The 27763-nt window shown below is 39.7% G+C and overlaps 1 protein-coding gene across 11 annotated transcripts in view; it reads left to right on the top strand.

Annotated features, from left to right (window-relative positions):
* The window catches only part of DLG2 (discs large MAGUK scaffold protein 2), a 1867373-nt gene that overhangs the window by 1712750 nt on the left and 126860 nt on the right, over window positions 1–27763 (top strand). For all 11 annotated transcript variants that reach the window (XM_058545485.1, XM_058545490.1, XM_058545494.1 and 8 more), the window contains one exon: window positions 7999–8113. In XM_058545485.1, coding sequence (XP_058401468.1) covers window positions 7999–8113 — 115 coding nt within the window. The remainder of the gene's footprint in view (window positions 1–7998; window positions 8114–27763) is intronic.

Consider the following 27763-nt stretch of genomic DNA (forward strand, 5'->3'; position numbering starts at 1 on the left):
TGGACAAACTGTCTAGCAGCTCTGAGCCTCTATTTTCTCTTAGTGTTTTTCCCATTGTGCTTCTATTTATCTAGGAATAGTGGATATCTTCCAAGATAATATGTATGTGTATTTCTCAAGAAGCTATTAAAGGATAAATCTAATAGGAATGTTGTGGAAGCAAGACAGATATTTGTACCCTGTAAGTCACATCCCAGGGGACTTCCAACCTGCCTACCTCTAAAGCCAGACTGTTTTATCTCCTTTCTCTGCCCTGGTCTATAATTAGGCAAGAATATCACCCTTATCATTGGGCAAGATCTAACTGATTATTATTGCAGAAGAGCACAGGAAGCTTGAACATTATTATTTTAGCTTCTAGCTCCATGATTTTAATACAAAAGGAGGAACAAGACAAATCCAGCAAAGATTTCATATTTGTATTTGCCAAGGAAGGCTTTCTTATCTGGCTGGATGTAGTCATAAGTACTATGCCTTAAATTAGAAGGCACAGCTCCTTGATCCTTCTTCTGATGCGCCGTTAGCTACGAATCACACCAAGCTATAGCCTGCACATCTCTGCGCTGGCCCTTCACCCAACCTGCCAGCAAAATCTTTAGAGAGAATTGCCATTGGCAGCTAGGCCCTAATGACATCAGAAGTTTGCATTTTCCCCTGCGAGTTTCACATTTACTCTGTCATATATGATGCCCTCTGTGGCCTTATTTCTATAGTCAAGACAGAAGTCAAATTCCACAGCTTTTGAGACAAATTTCAGATACTGAGGAAGTATTCTTCTAGGCAGATTGGGATTTTTTTTAAAAAGACTATATTGATATGAATTGTTTTTGTCATCACTTTATCTTTATATTGTACTATTCAGGTTATCAAACATTTTTTAGATCTGTTTCTTCATTTGATCCTCACAACAACCTTGTGATGTAAATGGGATATTAATATTATACCCATTTTATAAATGAAGACTATAAAGCTTCAAGAGATCTTTATTTTTTTTTCTTTTCCATTACTTGAGCACCTAGTCTATTCCTGGCACTGAACTATGCCATTTACAAATGCTATCGCATTTAGTTTTCAAACCACCTGATGGGGTAGGTGTTGTTTTTCTATTGTACAGATGAGAAAACCAAGTCTTCCCTGGGTTGGATAACTTACACAAAGTCTACACTGTGAATCAGTAGTGAACTTAAGATTCAAAGTTGGATCATATTTATTTCAGAGGCTTTAAAAAAATAATATTATACCAGGCTCCTCCCAAATGCCTGAAGACACAGCCTTTGCCAAATTCAAAAAGTTTCTGTGCTGACTCCATTTGGCAATAATCCTGATAATCAAAGAAAATCTGCCTTTATGAATGCATAAAACAAAGCTTGCATGAAGCCAAATTGAAATTTGATGCATCTAATTTTCAGAGTTATACACATATTATACGAAATAGCTGGTTGGGGATTCAGACTGTTGTTTGCCTATAAAACTTATTTCATTTCACACATTAAAGAATTTCTGAGCATTTGGCTGAAACCTCTTTAAAGAGTCTCCTGTCAAGCTGCACAGAAAATTGTTCTAGTCAAAACAAGTGATTCCAATTCTACTGAGAGAGAGAGAAACAGCATACCTTAACTCAGTGTGTTATTAAAAATTATCCTAAAAGATTTGATCTACTTCCTAGTAGATTTGGCAAACTAAAGAATCAATTTTCTTCCCCTAAAGTCTTTATTTAGCTCACCCATTTCAACAAGCATTTACATTAGCATTTATTAACTGATAACTATGCGTCACACTCTGTTCCCAGGGTTAGGGATACAGAAAAAAATATCACGATGTCTTGCCCTCATGGTGTCCCATAACTGAGTTCTTAATCCCCAGCACTAGAGATGTACAAGAGATTGGTGTATACATCCTTTTCCTTTGTGGAGTACAGAAAAGACAGCAGACTTGTCCTATTGTCTACGACTCCCAGTGAAAGTTCAGTTCTAGTGAATTTAGTTTTTAATCCATCTCTCGACCTTTCTGTCTCTCTTCGCCTCTCTGTGCATCTCGCTGCGTCTCACACACACACACACGCACGCACACACATACACACACACGGAGTAGTTTGGATCAGAAATAAGCCAAACAACATCTGTAAATCTTTAACAGTGGAAAATTCCATGTCACCACTTTAACACAGAAGCAGGTTGGCAACGTGAGAGATGAGCTAAGTCAGGGGTTGAAGTAAAAGGCTAGTGAAATCCTTAGGCAGAATAACCAGCCTGGGGAGATCCACTGAAAATCCTTCCAGTGGAGGGAGGTCAGCTCTCTTGAAGGCATGTGGGCATTCTGATGCATCTATGGGAGGGAAGCCAGTCTTCTAAAGAAGTCCATGAAAACAGCACCCTGCCCAGCATGACTACTTGAAAAGCAGCCAGAGTAAGAAAGCTCTAAGGGTATCTCTAAAGTCTAACATAATATGGCAGGGCACCTTCTGTGCCTGTCTGGCTCTGACATCCCAGAGCAACTTAGAAAAGAAGAGGTGGTGAAATGGGAACCACTGATTATTTTCTGAGCTCCAAGTAAATAGAATTATTTTTGTCATCTACAAAAGAATTTTGACAAAGTATTGCTTCTTGGACTTGAAATATAACCAGTGGTCTAGGCCTGATCCTCTTATGTGTGACTATTCAGTTAAGAGTGTAGTGGAGAGAGAGGAATAATACATTTGTTTGGGGTTCTCTAGTTCTGAGCACTTTTGTTTATCACATTACAATGATTATAAGGCTCGCATCTTCCCCTTTCTACACACATACACTTCACCTTGTGAAATCAGAATGAGTCTTGTGTCCAGCCTCTCCAAAAAAGTGCTAATTATTATTTATTGATGGTGCTTTTAAAAATCAGTACTGCTTAAAATGGTGAAAATGAAGTACACTGTATTAGATATTCAGATCAACATTGTATAGAGGTGGAAATGATTTCCCCATTTTACAAAGGAGAAAACAGTATCTCTGCGAGGGTAAGGGATTTTCCCAACATCGTACAGAGCCAAGACTTAAATCCAGCCACTGTGGTTCCCGGGCACTGCTTTGAAACCCTACTTGCTCCTCTCACTCTGCCAGTAACCACGTAGTCTGTCACAAAGATTTCACCTGCTTCAGTTTCTCCATTGTAACAAGGATCTGACTGTATTGGCTTCTTCCCACTGTAGAGATATCCCGTTACCATCTAGAAAGCACTACTCCTCCCAGGGAAGAGATATTTAAATGGCAAATGCTCTTTTCATATTCACAACAAGAAACAGAAAATTAAAGGCAGCTATGCACCAGCCTGTGAGCCCCTTGAGGCAAGGATCTGTCCAGTGGATTCGATATCCCTATCAATTAGCATTGCGTCTGGCATGTAATAAACCCTGAAGAAATGTTTGCTGATTAAATGAAAGAAGGATGTTTACCCCAAAGAAATGGAATCATTTACAATTGCTCACCGGTATCTCATCCCTGGAGCAGTGATTAGATGCAGTGCTAAGAATAGATGTAAACTATTCCTCCTGCATCCTTCCCATGCACCCTTCCTGAACACTGATGACAACAAGGGTCATGTCCAGGTAAACAGTATTGTGACCCCCACTAGACTGCACACCATTGACATTTGCCCCAGCTGTATTAGAAGGTGACCCAAAGCTGGAACTTCCTTAGCTTATAAACCACCAAGAGCTTCTAGCTCAGATTTGTCTATTAAAAGCATCACTTCTCAGGTTTGCGGCAGGTGGTCTCTCCAAACTACTTCCCCTGTAGCGTGGAAATGGATAACTCGGCAGGAAAGCAGCGTCTGTCGCTTGGATGTGTGGAACCCCACTTACAGCCCAATTATTTTACCAGTTGTTGTTAAAGCTGCGCAGTGTCCCTAATGAGCAAATAGGAATAGGATGCTCCTGTCCTCGTTAGTGCCACTAAGGACTGAGTATGCGTTTGTACTGACAGAAGCCACCACAGTAATGACAGCAACAATCCCTTACGTTTACAAAATGCTTCATGTCAAACCTCATTTTGATTCTCAAAACCACTTTGTGTGAGGAATCTCACAATTTGCAGACGAGCAAACTGAGGCTCAGTAATATCCCAAGATCCCATTGGGAGTAAATGACAAGATTCAGGTTTAAAGCTACCTCCTAGCTTCGAGTTCTCAACCCCACTCCCTCTGCTCACTGCTTCCTCTGGTTACTGACAACCGTGAGTCAGCTGGATGAGCTCCTAACTGTGGAGGGGGATGCTACTCACCAGCTCACTTGGGGGAGGACATGCCTATGACTTCATGCTGTAGTCTAACCCACTGAGCTTATGGTTTCCTCCTCGCAGGCACAAGGCTGGCCATCTGAGCTTTGAAGATGTGAGTAGTTGGGCAGCTTGAATCAGGGCAGATTAATCCTACTGCATTAAACAACTCCAGCCCCCTCACAGGAGGCAGTGCCTCCTTTTCTGTGTGAATGATGGGGTGGATTTGCGTTCTGGGTCTCCTTGTTCACCCTTGACAAATTGCAAGGGAAGCAAGTAACGTGTAGGGTGTGGTGTTCACACTTTTGCCTTCGTTCCACCCAAATGTCATCAGTAGCTCAAAGTCTTGAGATGATACTGATGGATAAGGTCACTAATATCCTGCAAATGGCAGCAGTTTGGGAATTGGGCATCATTCTCCTGACCTCTTAATCACTGCAGATTTGTGAGAGGACCCAAGGGGCCGTTTAGTAGTTACCCAACAGGTGAGCAGTTCCATCCTGATGCGAAGTGTCCCAAAGTATGGCCATCTGTGGTTCATTCCTCTTTGGCCTGGTAGAGACATCAATTGATAATAGACAGAGTGAGACTGCACCAGGGGGCTCTAGGAGCAGACACACGTTTCCATTTTACATGATATAGAAGGGAGTTATGACTTTTGCAAGCATTGAACAAGAATGGGTGTTGAATTACACATGAAAATTATCAGAAGGAGTTATGAGTCATTACTCAGAGCCAACCCTTCAGGTCCATCAGCTTTCTCTTGTAATCTTCCCAACATATCTTGAAGTAGATACAATTATTATTGCCATTCTACTTATGAGGAAATTGAGCCCAGAAAGGTTAATAACTTTCATAATCATACACAGCTAATAAGTGGCAGGGCCAGGATTCTGACCCCATCTACGAAACCCAAATCTTGTACCCTGTCTCCTATTATCACTCACCATGTCGAAGTGAAAGCAAATGACACAGTCTCAATATGAATGTGTCTAGTCAGGAACAAGTGGACTTAGATACCCAAGAACGTGGATTTTTTTTTTAATGGCTTATCATTTATAGAGAGGAAAAAGAAACATCCCAAGAAACATGAAATAAATAACTTGTAATTTTAAAAGCATTTACCAGGCACCTATTTCATGCAAAGCAGAACAAAATAAGGTGCTACTTCTTTAGTGCAGTCTCCCGGCTTAGTTTCCTTGTCAGTGTCCCACTCTGGAAGCAAACTCCTTCAGGTTCTGTCTTATTCAAAACTGTATGCCAAGTACCTGGTACAATCCTGTGTATAGGGAAGGAGGAATGATAGACTCTGAGATTTGGGGAACTCTCTAAGGAGTTTACAGTGCTTGAAAGAAGACCAGCATGCACAGACTTAATACAGTAGATGAGAGGAAGGAGAGCAAGGTGTCAAGAGGTAGGGCTGGAGAATTGGGGAGGTCTTAGGTTCTAAGGGAGAATTCTGGTGTTATACTAGGTGTTATGATGTCATGAAAACAAATTGGTCTCATAGACATCCAAGGTTGAATGCTAGCTCCGCGTCCAATAAGCTCTGTTACCTAGAAGCTCTGTGACTTTGGTGAAGTTAATTAACCTCTCTGAACCCGTTTCTTCATCTTTAAGTAATAGAGCTTTGTTAGGAAAAATAATATAATTTTTAAAGTATGTAGCACAGGTACTAGCCCACTGCAGGTGCTCAGTAAACATGAATTCCTGTTTAGATGATATAAAGATTGGAGCACTTTAAAATCTCATTTGAATGTTCTCCTGAATGTTAGGAATTTGACTGAAAAATATTTGAAAGGGGAGGGCATAGATGTGAATAAGACATTTGGAGAAAGGAGAAGAGATTAAGATTAAATGGACATGGTAGTATTAGATTTTGTTTTAACTTGAAAAATATAATTTTCAGTACTATTATAAAACATAAAGTTACCGCAATAAAAAAAATTTTTTTTAATTCTTATATTTCACAATATACGTACCTGCTTTCTTGTTATTTCTCTAGCATTTCTCACTCTAAACTTGTTTATGTCTGAGAAGCTGGAGACATAGCCCCGTCCTCTCTCTCTCTCTGTCTCTCACACGCACATAACACACACACACACACTCATACATGCACATACACACCCCATTTATATTTGTAAACCCAGATCTTATTGTTTTTGCTCTGATGAAATTACTTATACTTAAGTTGTGTTTTTCCTAAAGGAGCAAAGAGAGGGGTAGCTAAGCATTTTTGAACAAACGATTTGTAGTTAACATGATTGGCAAGATGGAGAAGTTGAGAACAGTATGTATTCCAATAAAGATAAATGCAAAATACAATACAATACAATACTTCTCCATCTATAGTTGGGAATGTAAACACCATAGAATACAAAGTAGAACAAACATTTCAAAAGCATGGCAGAAAACATTTTGGGGATCTAATGAGCCATACAGTAAGGAGAACATAGTTTATTATTAAAGCAAGTATCTTGTTGTGATATATAAAATGTGGCACCTAGAAGAGCTTTACAAAGTGCTGATTGTATATAGTTAAGTATCAGAGAACTGTTTGCAATGTTTGACATGACAGAGATAGGGAGAGCACAGAGAATGCGGAAAGAACAATTAAAAAAAAACAGCAGATTTTGGAATGGCAGTGTTTAGACAGGAATAAAGCGTTGAAATTAGACAGGATAGTTAGCCTTGAAAAAAGAAGTTCTAGAGGAGAAGCATGTTGTCTTTCTTCATTGAAAAACCTTAACATTGAAAACGGGCAATTTCAGTTCCTGCAGGCACTTTATAACTGAATTCATTTCATGATTCTGCTCACTTCTTCATTCATTATTCATTCATTCCTTCAGAAAACGTTCATTGAGCACTTATTATTAAATGCCTCCTGCATTCCAGACGCTATGTTAGGAACAGGGAATTCCAAGGAGAGCAAGACGTGCTTCTGCCCTCGGAGAGCTCAGTCTAGTGGGGAAGATGAGCAACTGCACAAATAACAGTAATTGGGTGTGATAAGTACAATCAAGTCGCAAAGTGGTCCAATGGGGTCAAGACTGGCTCTGAATTGGGTGTTTCAGGGGGGCAGGTAGAGGTGGGGTTTCAGGTTTCTATGTGGTAGTGAAGTCATCAAAGTTGTAAAGGAAGGAGTCCTGGGAACAGGTGGGAGATTTAGTGGTTCTCAGGGGGGTGATGTGTGGAATTTAGCAAGTGACAGTGTGGAGCATGGATCAGAAGAAGCTAAGAGTTCCTGCTCTGTGTCCCAGGCCAGATTGTTTTCTTCTCTGAAAAATGCTAATGAGGGCTGTGTGAAGTCTGTGCAAAGCTCTGACCAAAACTTGCACTACAGTGCTCTACTAAGCTGCCATAAACGTGCCATTTTATCACATGTGCAGCTGCCTGTGTCCACTACCACAGTCAAGACAGGGACCATCTCCATCACAAGGGTACCTTGTATTGCCCATTTGTAACCACACCCACCTCCTCCCCAGTGGACTTTTCACATATTGGGGATTTGATGGCAGTATGTTTTCTAGTTACGTTTGGGGAAATACCTGATTTGCTCTTTTCCTCTCGTGAATGTCTGCAAATAAATAATACTAAGTAAGCGGACCCTCAGTGTTCCACCGTTCTTGAACTGTGCATCTCCCTGTTGTGTAGCAAAGGGAGAACAACAAGGGCGAAGGGCTGCTTTGGGTGTACAGCATTTCTACCTCTGAAGGCACAGAACCAAATTTGCCACCTTTGTTTCCATTCCCAGATTACGCTCGATTTGAGGCCAAAATCCATGACCTACGAGAGCAGATGATGAACCACAGCATGAGCTCCGGGTCCGGGTCCCTGCGAACCAATCAGAAACGTTCCCTCTATGTCAGGTAGGCAACAGAGCATTTCTTACTGTGATCTGCACTTTGTGAGCAATCCACCTTGCAGCAATAGAACATTTGTTCTTATTAACCCATGCTCATCAATACACCACTGTAAACCCTTAAGTTTAACCATTTTGAAGAAATGTGTGAAATGTTATATTCAATTAGTTAAAGGTCCTTACTTTTGATAAGTTATTCTTTGACCATGCTATGATCCGGGGTTCTTCGCACAGGTTGCAGTAAAAAGAATGAGAAGAAACATCTTCAGTTCTAATAAATCCTAAATTGAATATGTGGACCAAAGCCCTGGACATTTGCTCACCATCAATATGGGACGAAAATATCCCTGTATCACCTCCTGACTTGCTTGATATCTATTGCATTAACTCTGGTGTATTGATTTGAAATCAGAAGCACTCTTTTTTTAAAGAGTTATGTGTTTTTTCCTAACAAGTTTTGACAGAAAAACTTTCTTCTGTGGCATCTCATTACCAGTTGTTTCTCAGAACACAAACATTACTTGTTCCCTGCCTGACAAAACTCATTAATTTACCAGAAAAAAAAAATGATTGATTAAACTTGAAATGTCTTCCTGTTCTTCATCCCCATAAACTCTTGAGTAAGACCCATCATCACTAAACTATAACATGCACCTCTTCTTAGCACAAGCTTCCTATATTCCTTCCAAGATATACTTCATCAGTGCTGACTGTACTTTAAAAAACAATATAAATATCAACAGCCAGAGGGGGAAAGTGATGCACAATTAATGATCAAAATGAATCCAGGTGCCAATGGAGGAGGACCCATGCCCATCCTCACTGTGTTCCCGTCTCCCCACTCTGCCCCAGAATCTGGTCTGACTCCTACCTGAGGTCATATCCTCCTCACCTGAAATTTCACTGTCTTTTCCTGGGATGAGGTGCATGTTATAGACACTAAACTATGTACTTGAATTGACTTGTCCTGTTGATTCTGCTTTGGCTATAAAGTTATCTTTTGTGTGTATTAGGTAGGCACAGCAGGGCCAAGAAGGGAGCAGGATTCCAGAAGGCGGCAGGTTCTCGAGGGCCTTGATTTGCTGGCCACTCTGACAAGCATAGAGTCCCTTCTTATTCCAGGGAGTTCCAGTACCTCAGAAGCCCTGAGATTTTAAATTAAAAAGAAAATCAGAATATTAATGTTCCAAATTTGTCCAACTGCATTTTTGAAGATTATTTTGATACACTTCAGTGTAATCTGTGAAAGGAACTTTTAAGAACCACCTAGAACATGTCTCGCGGTGATGTCGCAAATATGATGGAAAGTGGCTATTTCTGTTCTCCTTACTTGTGTTGTGTTGCTGGTCTTTGTGATACAGAATATTTTTTGATCTTGAAATGTTTTGTTCTTGGGTAGCAAATTGGGAAAAGCCAATTAGGTTAACAGGATAGAGATAAATCAGTTAATGAAAATGAAATGGTTATATGAAATAAAACTGGGAGGAAAAATCACATTTTTGATATCTTGTTAAAAAATATAATGCATAAAAATATTAATGTATTAGAAGAAGTTTGCTGAAAATATACTGGTAATACCTTAGTCCTTTAATTAGTTGTAGAAGATTAGGAAAATTAAATGAAGTGATATGATATATGTAAAACTAATAGACATTTGAAAGAGTAGTATTAATCAGACTCAAACCTTTATTCTCTAAAATGATAAATAAAAGTACAACATACAAAAGAGAGGAAGTCTCAAGGTAATAAAGAATGTTATCTTGTTAACATTCTAACAGTTGGAGGTTGTATTGAAAGGAGGAACTGCTTTTAAATGAGGCTTAAAAGTAGCTGACGCTTCATGGGAAATTCTCCGAATGATTTCTCATTTACAAAATGAGGTATACAAAACTGGTATTTGGTTTCCAATATTCAATTATGAATACTTATTTTGTACATAGAGGGCTGACTTCAGCATCTAAATGACTGTTAGAGCATAGAATTGGAAGGGATATGGGCCGTGCATAGAGTAAAATCAGAGAGAAAAAACTTACAAGATCCCCTGGCCTTGTTCTTATGCAATGTGATAAAACAGACACCCTCACCCTGCAAAAAAAAAAAAGCAATAAAATGAAATGAACTAGAAAGGCCTAAGGGGAATCTTTACTAAAAAGGATTCGGTAAGTTTGTACCTTTGTTATTTTGGGGGTTTTTTAAGACAAATTTTGGCTATAGGATTTTCATAGAGATGCTCGCTTTATCTGGAGCACTTGGATAGAGCTAGTGCCAATTGGCTGTGCTTATTTTAGAAAATCAGCTAGTTGCTCTCTCAGAATAAATGAGTAGCAGGGTTTCTCCAAGTATATAAATATCAGATGATGAGCATGTCTCTTTAATCTGAGAGTGACATCCTGGAGTATTATTCTCTTCATTCTGCTTATCTTTATGTAATTCTAGGGCTGAAAGAAACCTTAGCTATCCCTAGGTCCACTGTTTAATTTACAGAAGAGGAAACTGAGGCCCCAGGAAGGAAAAGATTTGCCCAGGACCCCACAGCTATTGGGTACCAGAGTCAGATCGCCTACCTCCCTTCACCCCGCTTCACTGCACCTCCCAAGGGCTCAGCTTATGTGGTATCAGCTGTTGAACTTACTTTAGCTACGATTCCCAATCTGCTTCTGTCAGCACAGCGCTGGACTCTTAGATTAAGGAAAAGGTTAGCTGAGAGGAGAAATTCAAACATAAACCTCTTTGGGGTTTTTATGCAGAATAAACTGCGCTATAGGACATATGGGATTTCTTTAGTATTATTGGCATTCTTCCACAAAGCCAAAACCTAAATGAGAAAGCAAGCAAGCTCTTTGTTCTGTGATAAACAATTTAGCTGACTTAGTAGAATATTTGTCTGCACTACAAACCACCCTTCCTTTTAGAGTTCCCTCCTCTTCCATCTACACATACACACACAGTCACATTCCCAACCCTAGCGCTGCTTTGGCCCTGTCCAAGAGGCTGCCCTTCTCAGCATCGTGCAGAAGCTGGCCTCATTCCCCTACTAGAAATGATCCTCCCAGGTGACAGCAATTTGTTTGCCTGAAAGTGTTGAAGGGGTGGGATGGGGAACTTTCACATTTGAGCCAGGCAGTGTTTTCAACTTGAGCTAATCCTCTCTATTTCCCAGTCTAGTTGTAATTATTTTCCTTCTTTTAATCTTTTGTGTAAGGTGCTAGAAGCGCTTTGGTGGTGCTGTACAAATGGAGTTGATTGTTGCTAATGATAATACTGTACATGTTCTATGTGAATGGTTTGGATATATTTGATTTCGTGGGCTATTTGTATTGTGTATTTCCTGCATTGTGAAACACATATAGTTGTAGAACCTTAAAAGTAAATAAAATGTTAAAAATGTGAATAAAATATTTTTCAAAATGCTTTACAAGTACATTATCAATTCTTCATATGTAGATGCACGTGGGCTCCTGAGCCACTGGAATTTGGATTTTGTTGCATGTACTTTGAGCTCTCTACATGGGCAGATTGAGGTCTCCCTGCCTCGAAAATATGCTCTCCCTTCTTATCTATCAGCTGGTAAAAGCATCTGTAACAGAACAAAGCTTTTCCTACTACTAATAGGAATGGACCTTTATATCCAAATGCTGCTGAGAAAGGTCAGAGATAGAGGGGATTAAAAAGTGCAAACAGCTAAGGAAAGATCCTTCCTTTTGATAAAGGAGAGCAGGAGCACCTGGGAACACTGCGAGAATGGAGAGGTAGGAAAGAGAAGCACGTAAACCCCACAGTAGGGAGTAAAAGGTCACAGGAAAGGATGTAAAAGAGAAACTTGGCCCATATTCTCTCATTAATAAAAAGTATCGGTTTTGAGAGTTCAAGTGAATAACCTTTCTGTTGTGAACTTGGGTTTAAAAGTCAGTTGCTATGATTTATTTATGCATTCCTCAAGCATCTTTTGAGTATATATTCTGTGCCATGACCTATAATGGACATTGAGGACCCAGCAGTAAAAGTCATGTTTTCTCTCTGCAAGAAACTCGTGTCTAGTGGGGGAGACAGATGAGGGGAAGACAATCACAATGCAGTGTGATGTGAAAAGTTAGCTCTAGAAAGGCCTGGAACCTTTATTGCTTCCTAATGCAAGGATATCTTCAATTGATTCTTGAAGATTTTGTATGAGTTAACCCAAAGGCCTTCAAGTCTTGTTACTCAAAGTAAGAAATACATTCTTCATCATGACCCAGTAGATACATACACACATAAAACTGAAAGAAAATTTTCATTAAATTGTACTAGCATTTTTTATGTACAGTATACTGTGTTATCTTCCGTTCTGTCTCCCTCTTTTTTTTAAAAAATGAAGGTCACAACTCATTAACTTGATTTAATAACTCACTAATAGGTCATGATCTACAGCTTGCAGATGAAGTAAGCAAGGAGTATTCCCCGCAGGCGACAGTACACAGACAGGCAGGAGAGCACATCTTCACGACACTACATTTAGCATCTCTGGGGTCCCCAGACCCTTGATGTTCTAGCCAGCTTGGAAGGCAGTTATCCCTGATACACATGAGGAAGTGGAAGTGGAGGGAGGCATTTGTCCAGCAGCTTCTATGGGTCCCCCATTATGTTAGTAGTGTTCTACATACTTTTCCCCATATGATTCTCCTAACAACCTGAAGAGTCAGAGGATATTTCCTGCATTTTACAGATGAAGAAACTGAGATTCAGGGAAGTTAAATAGTTGCCCCAAGATCACAGAACTGAATTGGACGTGAGTATAGATCCTGTGTGTGAGGCACTATAGAGCAGTGTTTAAGAGCACAGTTGCTGGATTCTACCAGACGAACATTGGATCTTGGTTCTGCCACTTACTAGCTCAGTGATCTTGGACAAGTCAATCTCTCTGGACTTAGCTTCTTTATCTGTGAAATGGGAATAGTAATAGGATCCCATAAAGTGCTTGCAATGATTAAATAAAATAGTGAATTTGAATACCTGGCACATGGGAAGCAATTGATAAATGTTGGTGATATTTATCATTTGTTATAAAAGCAGCCTTTCCCCTGCAGGACAGAGAGACTATAGAATTGTTTGTGAATAAGGCACTGTTTTCACAGCAGAGGGATGAGCCTCCTTGTCCCTTTGCTTTCTCCTTCAGCAAGGGAAGGAGGACAGACCTCCTGGCGACCTTTCACATTTTCTCTCCTCTAGCCCCCATGAAAGCTGAAGGGGGAGGCCAGGATTCCGTGGCTCCAGAATGCCCAGTTGTGTCAACTCATCAGGCATTTCTCATCCCCCACAAGAGTCTACGCAGAGGCAGAATCTGAAAAGAATTCAATTGGAGACAGAGATAAGCAAGAGTCACTTTGTTTACAACTCCCCCTTCCAGTTCTTCATAAATGTCATCAGTTTCCGTAACCCCATGATTTCTTCCACTTTCCCTCTGTATTCCTTACTCCCTCCAAGTCCTCTGCTCACAGTTTCCTGTTCTGAATTTGAAGGACTGATTCTTTTTTACAGTGGTTCTAAGTCCACATTTTAAACTGGTAGCTCAAACTTGCTGCTTTCTAAGATAGTTTTTGCTTCAAAGGCTATAATATGACAAATGCTCTTAGGTCTGCTTCCTGCTGCATTTTGTAACATGTCATTCATACATTGATTTATTAGTGCATTGATTCTTTCATTCAACAAACATAATTTTATGTACTTACCTACAGTGTACCAGTCTGCAGTAGATGTTAAGGATACAGAGATAAATAAGAACACAGACCTCCTTCCCTCAGGATGCTCATAGTCTATATCTCTAGGCAATTCAAATAGTGTGCAGATCATTATTATGACTATCATTTCCTGATACCTCATGTGTTATATACCTTGCAATTATCTTATTTTAATCTTTACAACATGGCTATAAGTCTTCCTACAGTGAAATCTGCCCAGAAGTCCACTGGTATTTAAAACTAATCTGTTAAAATAGTGATCATTCTGGTCTTTATCAAGGCTCCATGGTAAAGCTCCTTGAAATGGAAATATCATTCAATACTCGACTTGCAAATCCCAGTTAAAGTCTTAATTTTATTATATCCTTAGTGCTTATGCCTCGGTGCTTGACATAAAGAAATCTCCTTAGTAAATATTTGTTGAATGAATTAATTCCTAAACTCTTTTTCCTATACAGATGTGAAAGAAAAAAATTAGACTATAAGCCAAGATCTCTGAGCACTCAATCCTATGGAAATCCAAGAGAAGCTAGGCTGCCACCAAGTGCGTGGAGTCTGGTCATGTCCTAAGGACACAGGCACTACCTACAGGGACTGGGATTTCCGGGACACATCTGGCACTGCAAGGCCTTTCAGCCTGCTTCACTTGCCTGCTGAACTCTGTGACTCTCTTTAAAGTGGGGCCTAATTCAATATTAGATTTAGATAAGCACATACAGCCTATATCCTCTTAGTGAGAGGACTTGGGATAGGGGCAGGGCCCCTCATCCTGTGTCTGCTTCTCAGCACTCTTAGTCTTCCTATTCCAGAGACATAAGGCTGGAAATTACTTTGAAAGCAGTGTTGAAAAAATAAATCCCATCCAGGATTCTTCATCCTGTTGGGTTTGTATTGTAGAGGAAGGATATTTTCACCTGATTGATTTTGGAGGGAGAAGAAAGTTATATAATCACATAAGTAAAAGACTCTGGTCTATTATTATTATTATTATTGTTTAAACAGTACATATCCTTCCGCACCCCTTCCTGCTCCACTGTACTGCTGGTCAGTAACCTGGGGATGGTAAGGAAGAATGTGGAATGCAGCTGCCTCCAACTTCACTTGGCTGTGGATTTCTCAGGGGCATTTAAGGCAAAGCCATGAAATCTGTGGACTTTATTACAATTCAGATTTTTGTCTTCTACCCGTCCAACTTGGACCTACCATTTTCTCAGCAGCTCTCCCCAGAGGACATGTTACAATTAGCTGTGTGCACCCCCTGTGCAGTCCTTGGCACAGGGCTGGCTGACATCTTTATTGCCTCTCATTCATTCAGTCATAGATTCTTATTTAGCAAAATCATCACTTATTCATTCAGAAATATGATCTGTTGCAGCACCTTGGATTCAGAGTTTCTTATTTCCCTTAAAATCTTACTGGGAGAGACATGGCCATGTACCTGAAACAATTTAACAGGATGAGGCAGAAAGTCTGGAGAAGGTCTAGACCTGGGAAGATCTGGAGAGGGCATTGCAAAGTCAGGATGGGCTGACTTGAGCCACATCGGGGAGCCAGAGCTTATGTGCCAGTGTCTTACTCTTGACTTCATTTAAACGTTGCACAGTGCTCTGACACAGATATGATTATTATCCCCATTTTACAGGGGAGGAACCTTGTAGAAGGCCAAAGAGCTTTAAAAATAATCTACATGCTGTGTGGCCAAGCCATATTCTTTACCCCGGTATGTCTCTCCCTGAAGCCCATGCTCGTTGTACTACAGTACAGCAAAGATGACGTTAATCTTGTAGGGACACAGGTTAAATTCATATTGATAGACCTTCTGTTTGGTTTCTACTTTATACTGACTCCCTCCAGATAGACATGGCTTCTAGTCCAGACTTCACAGCTTGTCAATTGCTAAAACTTGAGTTTCTCCTTTATAAAATGGACATCATAATACCTAGTTCATGGGTTTGTTGTTAGGAGTAAGTTAAGCTAAGTCTATGAAAGAGCCTGCCAGATGGGACTCGTTAGGTAAAAGGGAGATCCTTTACCTCTGTATTGCTGAGAGCCTGCCTCCTAAGCTGATGCCTCCTTTAATGCAGAATAGATTTAGAGTCTTCATTTATACTTTCAGACTCATTAGCATTATACTCACTCTTTCATGCATTTGCATTTTTAATTGCATCCTTAATTGCGGAATAAAAGGCTTTGTCTTCAGGCAGCTAATTTTATGCCAGAAATAGAAAGGAGGGGGAGTCATTGGGGCTCTGGGGGAGTTTTCTCCTCCCCTGAAATCATAGGCTGGCCCTGATTTTAAAAAGGTTTTTAATTTTTAGATTTCTATAGGATGAGGGACAAAAGTACCATGGGTGACCCTTCCATTGACCACCACATTTTCCCTCTATCTCAAGTTCTAGAATCCAGATATCATTTTTATTAATGGTGGGGCCTCATTCATTCACTCATTTATTCATCCAGAAAACCTTTTCTGAGCCATAACCATCCACCTTACATTATACTGTGCCCTGGGGCTAAAAAGATTAATACGGCATCTTTTCTGCCCTTAAGGCGCTCAAAGGTCACTCTACCCACGTCAGTTCTGCTCCTCACCCCACACCCCTTGGTAGTCATGTTTCCAGAAATCTCATATCTCCAAAGCATGCTTGGCCTCTTAACCCAAAATTACTACTTCTTAGAACAATCCAGACCGCGCTCGCTAGAAAAGAGAGCGGAACGATAAAAGATGGGACTCAGGATGCTCACAGGAGAGAACAGGTGAGAGGTGAGGGCATGAAAAATTGAGGAAATCCTCACCCTAAATCATGAGATTAGGTTAGAAGCAGGGGAATAGACTCAAGACATTTGTCCTTTAATCTCAGCATTTGAAACAGTGCCTGACACATGATAGGAATTCTTTAAATACCTGTTGAAGGAACTTTTTGAATAGCAATTGAAGATGATGATTAAACAGAAAAGGTACTAGGAGAACCATCCATGACTGAGTTAAGCACGAGCTCTTCTGGCTTCCTCTGCACCACATAAACTCTCTTCTAACCTTCACACTTCTCCTCTTCCTGCCTGTTGACTCCCCTGTCCCCTCCACTGGACGGTGAGCACCTCTTGGATGGAGATTTGCCTGGTTACAGTCTGTATCTGCACAGTCTGGCATATGGTAACTGCTGAATCAATCAAGTGAATGAATTATAGATGTCACTAGATTGGAGAGCATTTAACTTTAATTAAAATTTTACTTAATTACCTCATGGCTTGCGAATGGTTCCCCACCTAACAAAGGTCCTTGTCCCTTCTTGATCGGATGAATAGGCTGTCCTGTTCAGTATAGATAACCATCTAAGAAAGTTTTTTTTAACTCATTTAGCCAAACAAATGCCATATTTAATATAGGTTAGATTTCAAATCCATATTCCTTTTTATTATAAATCAATAGAACAGTAGCAATAACAAACATTCACAAGTACTTTTAAAATACTTAATATTAAATATTATTATTTACAAATATTAAAAATAATAGTAAAATAATAAATCATAATTGCATCCTAGTCTATGCCAGGCAGTTTGCTAAGCACCTTATGTGGATTCTTTTATTTAATTCTCACAAAAACCCTATGAGATAAGTGCTATTTTTATCCCCATTGTAAATAAGAGAAAATGGAGGCCAGGTTTGCAGTTTACCTGTAAGAGGCTAAACTGGAACTAGAACCTAAGCCCGCTGTCTTGTGCCCCTACCTACGGTGCCATGTGGCTTTACTGAAGGGCTTTCAAATAAATATATTTCAAATAAATATATTTTATTTGATCTGATACAATATGTCTGTCAGCAGTTCTTATTTTCCCACAGTTTTCAGATGAGGAATCTGAGGCTCAGAGGATTAAGCTGTCTACTCTTTTCTCCAATTATAGAGTAATACCAAGCCCTCGCCTCAGTCCACTCTCTTTAAAGATGTGCAAACACACAACTCACCTGGATCTTTTGCTAGTGTTTGCCTCCTGTTTCATTGACTGCCATGTTAACATAGTACATCATTTTTACACGACTGCTTATGCATTATTAAGTGTTGAACGAGCAGTTGAATGTCATACAGTCACTTCAGATCCTGTACTCTAGTTTGAAGATGCCCAGAGCATGTAGATTTGTGATTAAATAGAGTAAGTTCCCACTGAGCTGTGACCATTACAACGATATGAACGAATTCTCTGCCCCTCTTCTGCCAAGACAGAGTCTGCAGCCTGCGTAGCCCTATACATATAAAGCTCCACATCAAAGAGCACAATTGAAGGTTCTGTCACACACAGTGCCCCACACGTGGGGGAACATGCAGCCTGATACCCACAACGAGCTACACAATTTGTGGGGCCCGGTGCAAAATGAAAATGTAGGGCTGGTTCAAATATTAGAATATCACGACAGTGAGAGCAGAGCATAATGCTAAGTATCACAGTCCCACACCTCTGATGCCAGTCCTGCTGACACCTGGTTTAGGACGTTTTGCTTTAAACAGAAAGCACGTGAGTTTTCCTTAGTATGTAGTGCAGTAAGTGTAGGAGACACAAAGTCAGTGTTGGGAACATTTTCGAGGATCCAAGCTTTGCCTTTGACCTAAAAGAGTACTTTATATAAATTATCCATATGCCTGCATTTGTGATATGTAGAAACATTATCTTTCAGCCCTCTTAGTGCTTAAGAAACTTTAAATTCTCATGTGCCCTGAGCTTTGAGTCATCTCACTCTACTGAAGGAAATCTTTCAAAAGCTAAGTAGCGTCATTATTTTGCATTTAGTTAGCACCTGCAGTGCGCTTGAGTCTGCCTGTTCTGCAAAAGTTTCTGCCTCCTCCCCTTGCTCCTCAGTCCTAAATTTTTTTAAAAAATGTATCAAAGTGCCTTGGAGGACTCTGGAAATCACTGGAACCTGTTGGGTGTTGGTGTCCTTTCCAGGTGTCATTTCCTAAATGCAGAGGCTGCAAGACTCATTAGATTTCCCTGACTAGCAACATTAGCATAAAAAAAAATCAGGGGCCTGACATGGGGTTGACAACTTAGTTTCATCAAGTAAGAATTCTAAAAATAATAAACACATATACAAATTATAATATATATATTTAATCGATTGCTCTTTATTATTACCATCATTATATATAAGAAAGGGCATTTTAATGCCAAAAGGAAAATAAAAACATAATCTGAGCATCAGGAAAAGTACTCCAAATTTTAAAATTTAAATTTTTAAAACCTCACCAGCTGCATCTCCATATTTCTTCTATCCATATAATTCTGCTCATGGCTAAAGAAATTAAGAGAAAGATTGTGATGGTTAAATTGTTTAATTCCTAATCCTAAATTTTTTGGTTCTAAATGATTCTAACTAAGATGCTTGGGATGCATTTTTAACCTTTGTCTTTTCTTGACAAAGAAAGCTATCTTTTATATTTTCTTTTTTCTCGCATACCTTCTTCATTTTTTATACCATTTTTTCATTAAGTAAGAAGCCTAGACCCATTCTCTGTGGTAAATTGGTGCTTTTTAGTGATGCTTATTAAAAGGTAAGAAGGAGCTTTTCATCATCAAAATAATTTTTCATTAGTTTTAAAATCATGCTTTCATTTATTTTATATTTATGTCATTCTTCATTTTAAAAACAGATTCTTTTAAAAGATGTCACCATCTTATATTATCTTCTGTTGTATTTTAAAACATTGTATATGCTGTTTTGTTTCAGACCAGATTGCTTACTTCATGGTCTTGTTCCCCCTTAATTTTCTTAAAAATGCTGATTTGCCATTTAGATGCAGGATCCCACAGTTTTTTTAAAAATCTGATTCCATCGGTAAAATAATGAGAAAATGTGATGTGAACTGAATAGAACTTTATAATAAACAGGATATTTGATAACTTCTAGTGACTTCTATTATAAAAATATAAATTCTCATGTAAATTAACTTTGTAATTCTTACTCTCCAGACAAAGCTCTTAAACCAGTTCCAGTGGCTTCTAAACTGTTTCATCCCTGCCTTCCTGTTAAGGAGGAGTTAGTCATCAGGAAGGGGTCTCTGTGTTTCTGGTTGCTGTGAAAATCCAGGTCAGTGGAGAGTTTCCCCACTTTCTAAAAGGCCTAAGTTGAGTAAACCCCATTGTTGGCTCTTTATAAGATGATGACACTTTTCTCTTTTCCTAAAATTCCTTGTTCCTGCCTTTTCCTTCATAAATGGATGCTCCCATACTACTCCCACCTCCACAACACACTAAATTCTTATGAGTCCTTGATTATATAATGAAGTCAGGTATCCTGAGGACAAGGATGGTGACGAGAATTTAAATCTCATAATATCTACAAGAGAGTATCGTTATTATTACCATTTTACAGTTAAAAGAACCAAGGTTGGATAGTTAATGTTATTGCCCAAAGTTAAAGAGCAAAGGAGAACAAATATAACTCAGTTCTGTCTGATGCCAAATCCCTGCTCTTAACCTTGTCCAGGGTTTCTGGAAATACCATACTTTATTGGTTATACTTGATTTCATATATGCTCCCTTAATTCTATTAGTACTTATCATTATTATAGAAAGTCCTATAAGTTTTATGCTAGAAATTATAGTCACTTAATGTATAATGCATCCCCCTCAATAATAAATGAGGACCTTAAAGATGGTCGGTGAGTGGATTCTTGTCATGAAGTTATGATGGCTCAAATTTGAACTGTAGGGTCACACCCTTCCTTGACCAAGCATCCTTAGCAAAGAGGCATGAGGTTTCCTGCTACGGGCTGCTGCATACAGGATGGGAGGATTGCAAGACCTTCTGACTAACCTCAGCAACTATGGTATAATGGAAAGGATATGGGTTTAAGTTTTTCTTGAGTGACTATTAATTGCAAAATACTATGTAGGATGCTGTCAGAAGTGGAAAGATGGATCCAATATGCCCTCAAGGATGCAGCTAAAGCTAGTTGAAAAAAACAGATGAAAATAATACTATATTATTTGGAATCCAGACTCTGCTCCAGGATGTGACAATAGGTGAGGGGTAGGAAATAGAGGAGATTTAAAAGGCTGAATATGATGGGTTTCAAAAATAAAACTTTTGGGGGGGGTGTCATCTTTAGCAGTGTATTTCCTCTCTGCGGGAAGTAATTAGGCAATGTCATAGAATGAAACGCTAGCTCCTCTAGAATACCGACTCATTCAGCCATTCATTCATGAGTTCATAGCATAGTGGAGTAGGCAAAGAGCCTGGGTTTTAGAGTCAGAATCACGTGGATTTGAATCCTGGCTTTGCCGCTTAGTGCTTTTCGTGACCTTGGCAGTTCATTTCCTCTCCCTCTGGGCCTCACCTTCCTCTATAAAATGAGGACAATAAGTACATAACTCAAAAGGTTTTATGAAGAATAATGTTTGCAAATCACCTAGCATCTTACACAAAGTCTTCCAGAAATTAGAAAGGAGAGGAAACCTCTTAGCTTTTTGAATGTTAACATCACCTTGTTACATGGCCACTCTAAGAACAGAAATTTATAGTCCAGTCTCTCTCATAAACATAAGATCAAAAATCCAAAATAAAATATTAACAAAGTGAATCCAGTGATATATAGACAGGATAATATAGGCACAAAATGCACTAACCATAAAGGAAAATATTGATAAATTAACTACTTTAAAATAAAAACTTCTGTTCATCAAAAGACACCATGAATAGAATAAAAGTATAAGACAGAACATAGGAAAAGATTTGTAATGCAGAGATCTGTAAAAGGAATTATAATCAGTATATGAAAAGAACTGCCATGAGTTATTAATAAAAAGACAGAGACCAAATTTTTAAAAATGGCAGAAGACTTGAACAGGTATTTCATGAAAAAGGATATGTAAATGGTCATTTCACATATGAAATAATGTTCATTTCATTGGTCATCAGGAAAATGCAAATTCAAATCCCAGTGCCCCTATCTACCCACCAGAATGGCTAAAATTAAAAAGACTGTTCACTGGAAGTGTCAGCGAGCATGTGGAGACTCTCATACATTGCTCATGGGAGGTAAATTAGTGTGACCATGTTGGAAGACTATTTGTCAGTATTTACTTTTGTTGAACATATTATACCCTATATACGTCCTAGGTATATACAATAGAAATGTTTACATATCTTCAACAAAAATACGTACAAGAATGTTCATGGCAGCATTGTTTATAATAGCCTAAACCTGGAAATAACCCAAATTTCTATCAACAGTGGAAGAGGTAAATAAGTTGTGGTATCTGTACACAGGGGAATACTATACAGCAATGAAAATGAACAGCTGCTACATGCAACAGCACAAAGAAATCTTGCAAATAATATTTCATAAAAGAAGCCAAACACACAAAATACTATATGTGTATTAGTTTTCTATGCTGTTGTAAATTACCACACATTTAGTAGCTTAAACAAACACAAATTTATTATCTTACAGTTCTGTAGGTTAGAAGTACATTAAGGGTTTCACTAGATTAAAATCAAGGTATCAGCAGGCTGCATTCCTTTCTGAAGGTTCTAGGTGAGGATTCAATTCTTTCTCATTTGGGTGGTTGGCAGAATTCAGTTCCTTACAGTTATAGGACCAAAGTTCCTGCTTGTTTTGCTGGCTGTCAGCTGAGAACCATTCCCATCTTCTAGAGGCTGCCACATTCCGTGGCCAGTGGCCCTTTTCCTCTATGTTAAAAGCCAAGAACTTCGAGTTGACTCCTCACTTGCATCTCTCTGACCTACCCAGGAAAGGTTCTCTGCTTTTAAAGACTCATGTGATTAGATTGGGCCCACCCAGATAATCCAGGATCATCTCCCCACTTCAAATCTCCCCACTTCAAGGTCCTTAACCTTAATCATATCTGCAAAGTCCCTTCTGCCATGTAAGTACAGTCATGTGCTGCATAAAGACATTTTGAGCAATGATGGACTGCACATACGATGGTGGTCCCATAAGATTAGTACCATATAGCCTAGGTGTGTAGTAGGCTATCCCATCTCGGTTTGTGTAAGTGCACTCCTACGATGTTCGAACAATGACGAAATCGCCTAAGGATGCATTTCTCAGGACATGTCCCTGTTGTTGCATGACTGTAACATATCCACAGATTTTAGGGATTATGGCATGGACATCTTTGGGGGGCCATTATTCTGTCTACCGCAATATGATTCCATCTGTATAACATTCAAAAAACGTAAAATTAACCTATAGTGATAGAAGAGAGTGATTACCTTTGGGATAACATTCCTTAATGTAAAATAGGAATAATAATATCCATTTTAAAAGGTTATTGCAAGTATTAAATTCAACAAAAGTGTTAATTGCCTTGAAAAGTGTCTGTCACAAAATAGACACAGTATTTGTTATGTCCTAGTTCCTTCTCTTCTCCCTCCCCCAGCTTTATCATTTAACCTGTAAAAATGCTGCACTCAGGACTTGGCAGGACAAGGTATTCCAAAGACTTGCAGACCCTCTGTGACAGTGTTTGCCTAGTAATGAACATCCCCTAGAAATCAGGATTTAAGCAAGAATTCCAGGTGCTACTTGGGATAAAGCAAATTTGGGAAAGAGTGCCCTTTGGAACTTAGTTATTTGAAACACTGCTGAAAACACAGAAAGTGCTAAATGATCTGTTCTAGCCCCATCCAAAATACCAATTGCTGTACTTTTTAAGCCACTCAAACCCAAATCAGCCATATTATACCAATGAAAAAGTGGTTAAAGTGAGGACATCTTAAAATAGTGGACTAATCACAGATCCATATAGAACCAGCAGTCAATGCTTCTAGAACTTAATCTTTTGCTGGGAGGCTCAGTCTGTGGCTCTTAGGTTCTAGCACAGTCTAAGTAGAAAGAAGTTCCATAAATATTTGTTAAATTCACTTGAAATTACAGAGGGCTTCTGGGTGGTTCTTTTTTTGTTTGTTTTATTTTGTTTTTCATTAAAGCTGCTGTTGTCCATGCCCATGACTTCTTGAACGTGCTAAGAAAGAAGTCTGGTGAAAATTAGGTCTAGCATTCATTTTAAACACTTGTGCTTCAAACTTTTCCATTCATTCATTTCATAAGCAACTATTGATAGCTCATGTGCCAGACACTGAGATACGTTCAAGAATCACAAGGATAAAAACTCAGTCTTTGCTTTAGGGTACTCCCAATCTAGCAGGATATCTAAATCTGATGTCCAAACCCACCTCACCATCCCACATTGAGTTTAAATTCATCTGTCTTGATTAAAAGGGATTTCTTAAGCATGGGGAGCCCCTGCCAGGGTAGGTCATGTTCCCAGCCTTTCTCCCACTGTCACTAGTACACTGGCTTCCTTTCCTGGGAAGGGCCAAGAAGAGTATCTAAAATAGGTTTATTTTACTAGCTGCCTCTTCTTGCCTTATCTCAATGTTTCTCAACCTTGGCTGCAGGTTAGAATCACCTGGGAGCTGTAAGAAAAAAATTTTTGTTTTTCTTTACACTATTCACTTATTATTTCACTTCTGACAGCAGATGTGTGGTTTTTTTCCCCACACCAACCAATTCGCCGACACCAGCTGGGTGTCTTGCAATTTAACTCAATTCTGACTCTACCTACTTGGAGATAGTGTCAGATCCCACAGGTTAAGGGCTCAGTCCCACAGGACTGCCCCCCTACACGTGCGCGGGCGCGCGCGCAAACACACACACACACACACACACACACACACACACACTTCAGACACCAATCGCAAGTCCAAGTTGTCATCTGTGCTTCTAATCTACAGACTATAAATCAGAGATTCCTACAACCCCTCCTTGGGTTTGGTAATCTCCTGGAACAGCTCATAGAAATAAGGAAAATATTTTACTTAGAAGATTATTGGTTTATTATAAAAGGATAAAACCCAGGAACAGCCAGATGGAAGAGATGCACAGGGCAAGCTACAGGGAAAAGGCATCGAGCCTCCATGCCCTCTCCTGGCGCAACCCCCTCCCAGCACCTCCACTGGGTTCAGTAACTTAGCAGTCCCTGAACCCTGTCATTTAGGATTTTTGTGGAGGCTGCATTAGATAGGCATGATTGATAAATCCTTCGCCATTGGTGATTAATTCAACCTCCAACCCCTCTCCTCTCCTCAGAGGTCAGGAGTGGGGCTGAAATTTCTAACCCTCTAATCACATTGTTCTCTTGGCAACTAGCTTCAATCCTTAGTGGCTTTCCAAATGTTACCCCAATAACAGAAACTCAGATGTGGTTTAAAGGGATTTGTTATGAATAACAAAAGACACCTTTATGGCTCTTATCACCTAGGAAGTCCCAAGCATTTTAGGATCTCTGTGCCAGGAACAAAGATCAAATATATATTAATTATAAGGAGCTCTTAAAGCCCCTGATGCCTGCACCCCAGGCCAGACATATTGAGTCAGAATCTCTGAAGTGGGTCCCCAGGCATCACTACTTTTTAAGGCTCCCCTAGTGATTCCAATGTGCAGTAATGTTAAGAACCATTATTTTTTCGTTTCTTTTTTTTTTTTTTTTTTGACTGTACTTCCTCATCAACCTGAAAACAATAGCTTAAAAAGTCTCAGATTTCTTGAAGTGGAAGTCTAGTGCAAACTTGCAGCTAAAGGGAAGGCCAGTTCCTGCGATGGCCTTCAATTTTGGTCATTTTCAGCATTAATTGACTCAGAATTTGGAAACCAACCTTGAATCTGATACCACAATTTGGAAACTCAGCAAAAATAGAACATCCTAGTTCAAGATGAAGTAACTTTGGAATGCAGATCGGCAAGATTTCTTGAGAATCAGAGTTTCATATTTTGATTTCCAGTGAATAAGAAATAAATGGATTAGAAGTTCTTAAATTGCGTGAGATACATTTGAAAATGTTCAGAGTGCAGGTTAGCTTTAAAAAACCTGGTTTGAATGCTGTATCTGTATGTTTGTGTGTGTGTGTGTCTGTGTGTATGTGTGTGCACACGCATGTGTATAGTAATGACCAGGCTTGCAATAAGTTCAGGTACAACTAGGTTTACCCAGTCCTCATTTCTGGTTCTTGCTGCTCCCCCCATCCCCACTCTGTAGTGCACTGCCCCCATTCTCCTTCCAGCCCACCCCCGCAGTGTGACCCTGGCCTTTCCACTGCCCTCTCTTCTTAACCCGCACCACTCCCCGCCTTCAGTCTTAGCCTATCCAGGCCTCAGCAGTCAGTTGGCATGGAAACATCAGAGGAGTCTGCCTGGTGGGAGAGATGTTCTGTTTCCAAGGGAAAATGGAAAAGATTCAAGTGTGATTCACTTCTAGCCATTTTAACTCTTGAGTTCATCCTTCTATTTAAAACGTATTTGTGGCTCCTGATCACCTACTAGGTAAAGGAGATTATCTTGATCCAGACTTTGCCGGCCACTGACGCTTCCCCTACAGACCCCAGGCTGCAGCCTGAGGGAGCACCCTGCCCTTTCATTTCTCCCTGCCTTTGCACTAGCCCTTTCTTCAATCTGAATGCTATCTCCTCCTCCTTCACATTCTAAGAGGTTCTCAAAGGTCTTTCAAGACTCAGTTCAGGTACCATGTCTTCCTAGAAGCTTTCCTGGCCCACAGCTCTGCCCCCTCCTCTCATAGCACTTCAGTTACAGTGATTGTAGGAAACTCCAAGCCTAGGTGACTGTTTTCCTCCCTAGACTGTGATCTCATTAAAGGAGAAACATGCTACTGCGAGGAGCACATATGTTTCTCCCACTCCTAGGGTGGAGTCTTGGCTCCATCACTTACTAGATCTGAGATCTTGCATATGTCACTCACCTCTTCTGAACTTCAGTTTTCTCATACGTAAAATGGCAATGATGCTACCTTATATGCCTACTATTTATCAGACGCTGGGTACATGTTAGGCACTTTATCTTACTTAATCCCCACACTAATTCAGTGAGAGATAAGCCAAACATGTTGACCCCCCTTTTATGATGAGGAAACTAAGACTAAAGAGTTGAGAAACCCGCCCTACATCACACAGCTGCTGCATGGTGAAGCCAATATTCAAGCCCAGGTCTGAATCTTTATTACTCTGCTCTAGTGTCTGTGTGTGTGTGTATATATATATATAAAGCACCTAGCCCTTTGCCTGCCCTTGGGGATTGGGAGGGGACAGATGGACAGATGGACGGATCGGTGATAAATTGCCTTGGAAAAAGCACAATCCTATGATCTCTATAAGGATCCAAATGGAAAATTAAACCCTCTCCTGTGGTTTCAGTCTAATATGCACAGTTTCTCCAAGCTCATGGCTAAGGTTAGGGAAATAAAGGCATCTATTACCTTTGTTTACAGCTGTGTGCTACTCCAACAGTGTGCTTCCTCCCCACTTGAACCAGTGCCCCCCAAAAGGAGCTAAAGTTAGATTGGCTCCTTGAGAACTGGGAAGCAGGAAAAAAAGGCCTTTGAATAGCTATTAAATCACCTTGGCAGCTGCCACTGCCACTAGGAAACAAGCCCTTCAGTGTCCCATGTTGCTGGCCTTCAGCACAGTGTCACAGCCAGCCCCTTCCTGCTTTGGAGGACAAAGAAGACGACAGTCAAGTGAGTGCCACTCACTTGAGGAGACACAGTTTAGCTTTAGTGAAAATCATTCACTATCGTTCAGTGAATTTCTACAATTTTCTTTTGTAACCAGTAATTCAGCATAAGAAAAAAAAATACATAGTCTTATTCAAATCTTTCTATTTTTACATACAGATAAGTGTAAAAATCTCTTTTAATGAAGGGATTCTGTGTTGCAGCCGAGTGTGTGTAAATAACGCCTCGGGTTTCAAAAGGATAGAACAAAGCTTGTCAGTTTGTCTAGAACCAGCCACCACACAGTGTTTCTTTTTTATAGCATGCTTCAATCATAGACTTGGTTACCAGGGCTACTGATTTTTAAAATTATAGTGCTAAAATTATTAAACAGCACCGTCTCCTACAGAATCCTGGAA

The sequence above is a fragment of the Diceros bicornis genome, chromosome 7, assembly GCF_020826845.1.
Source record: "Diceros bicornis minor isolate mBicDic1 chromosome 7, mDicBic1.mat.cur, whole genome shotgun sequence".
NCBI lineage: Eukaryota > Metazoa > Chordata > Mammalia > Perissodactyla > Rhinocerotidae > Diceros > Diceros bicornis.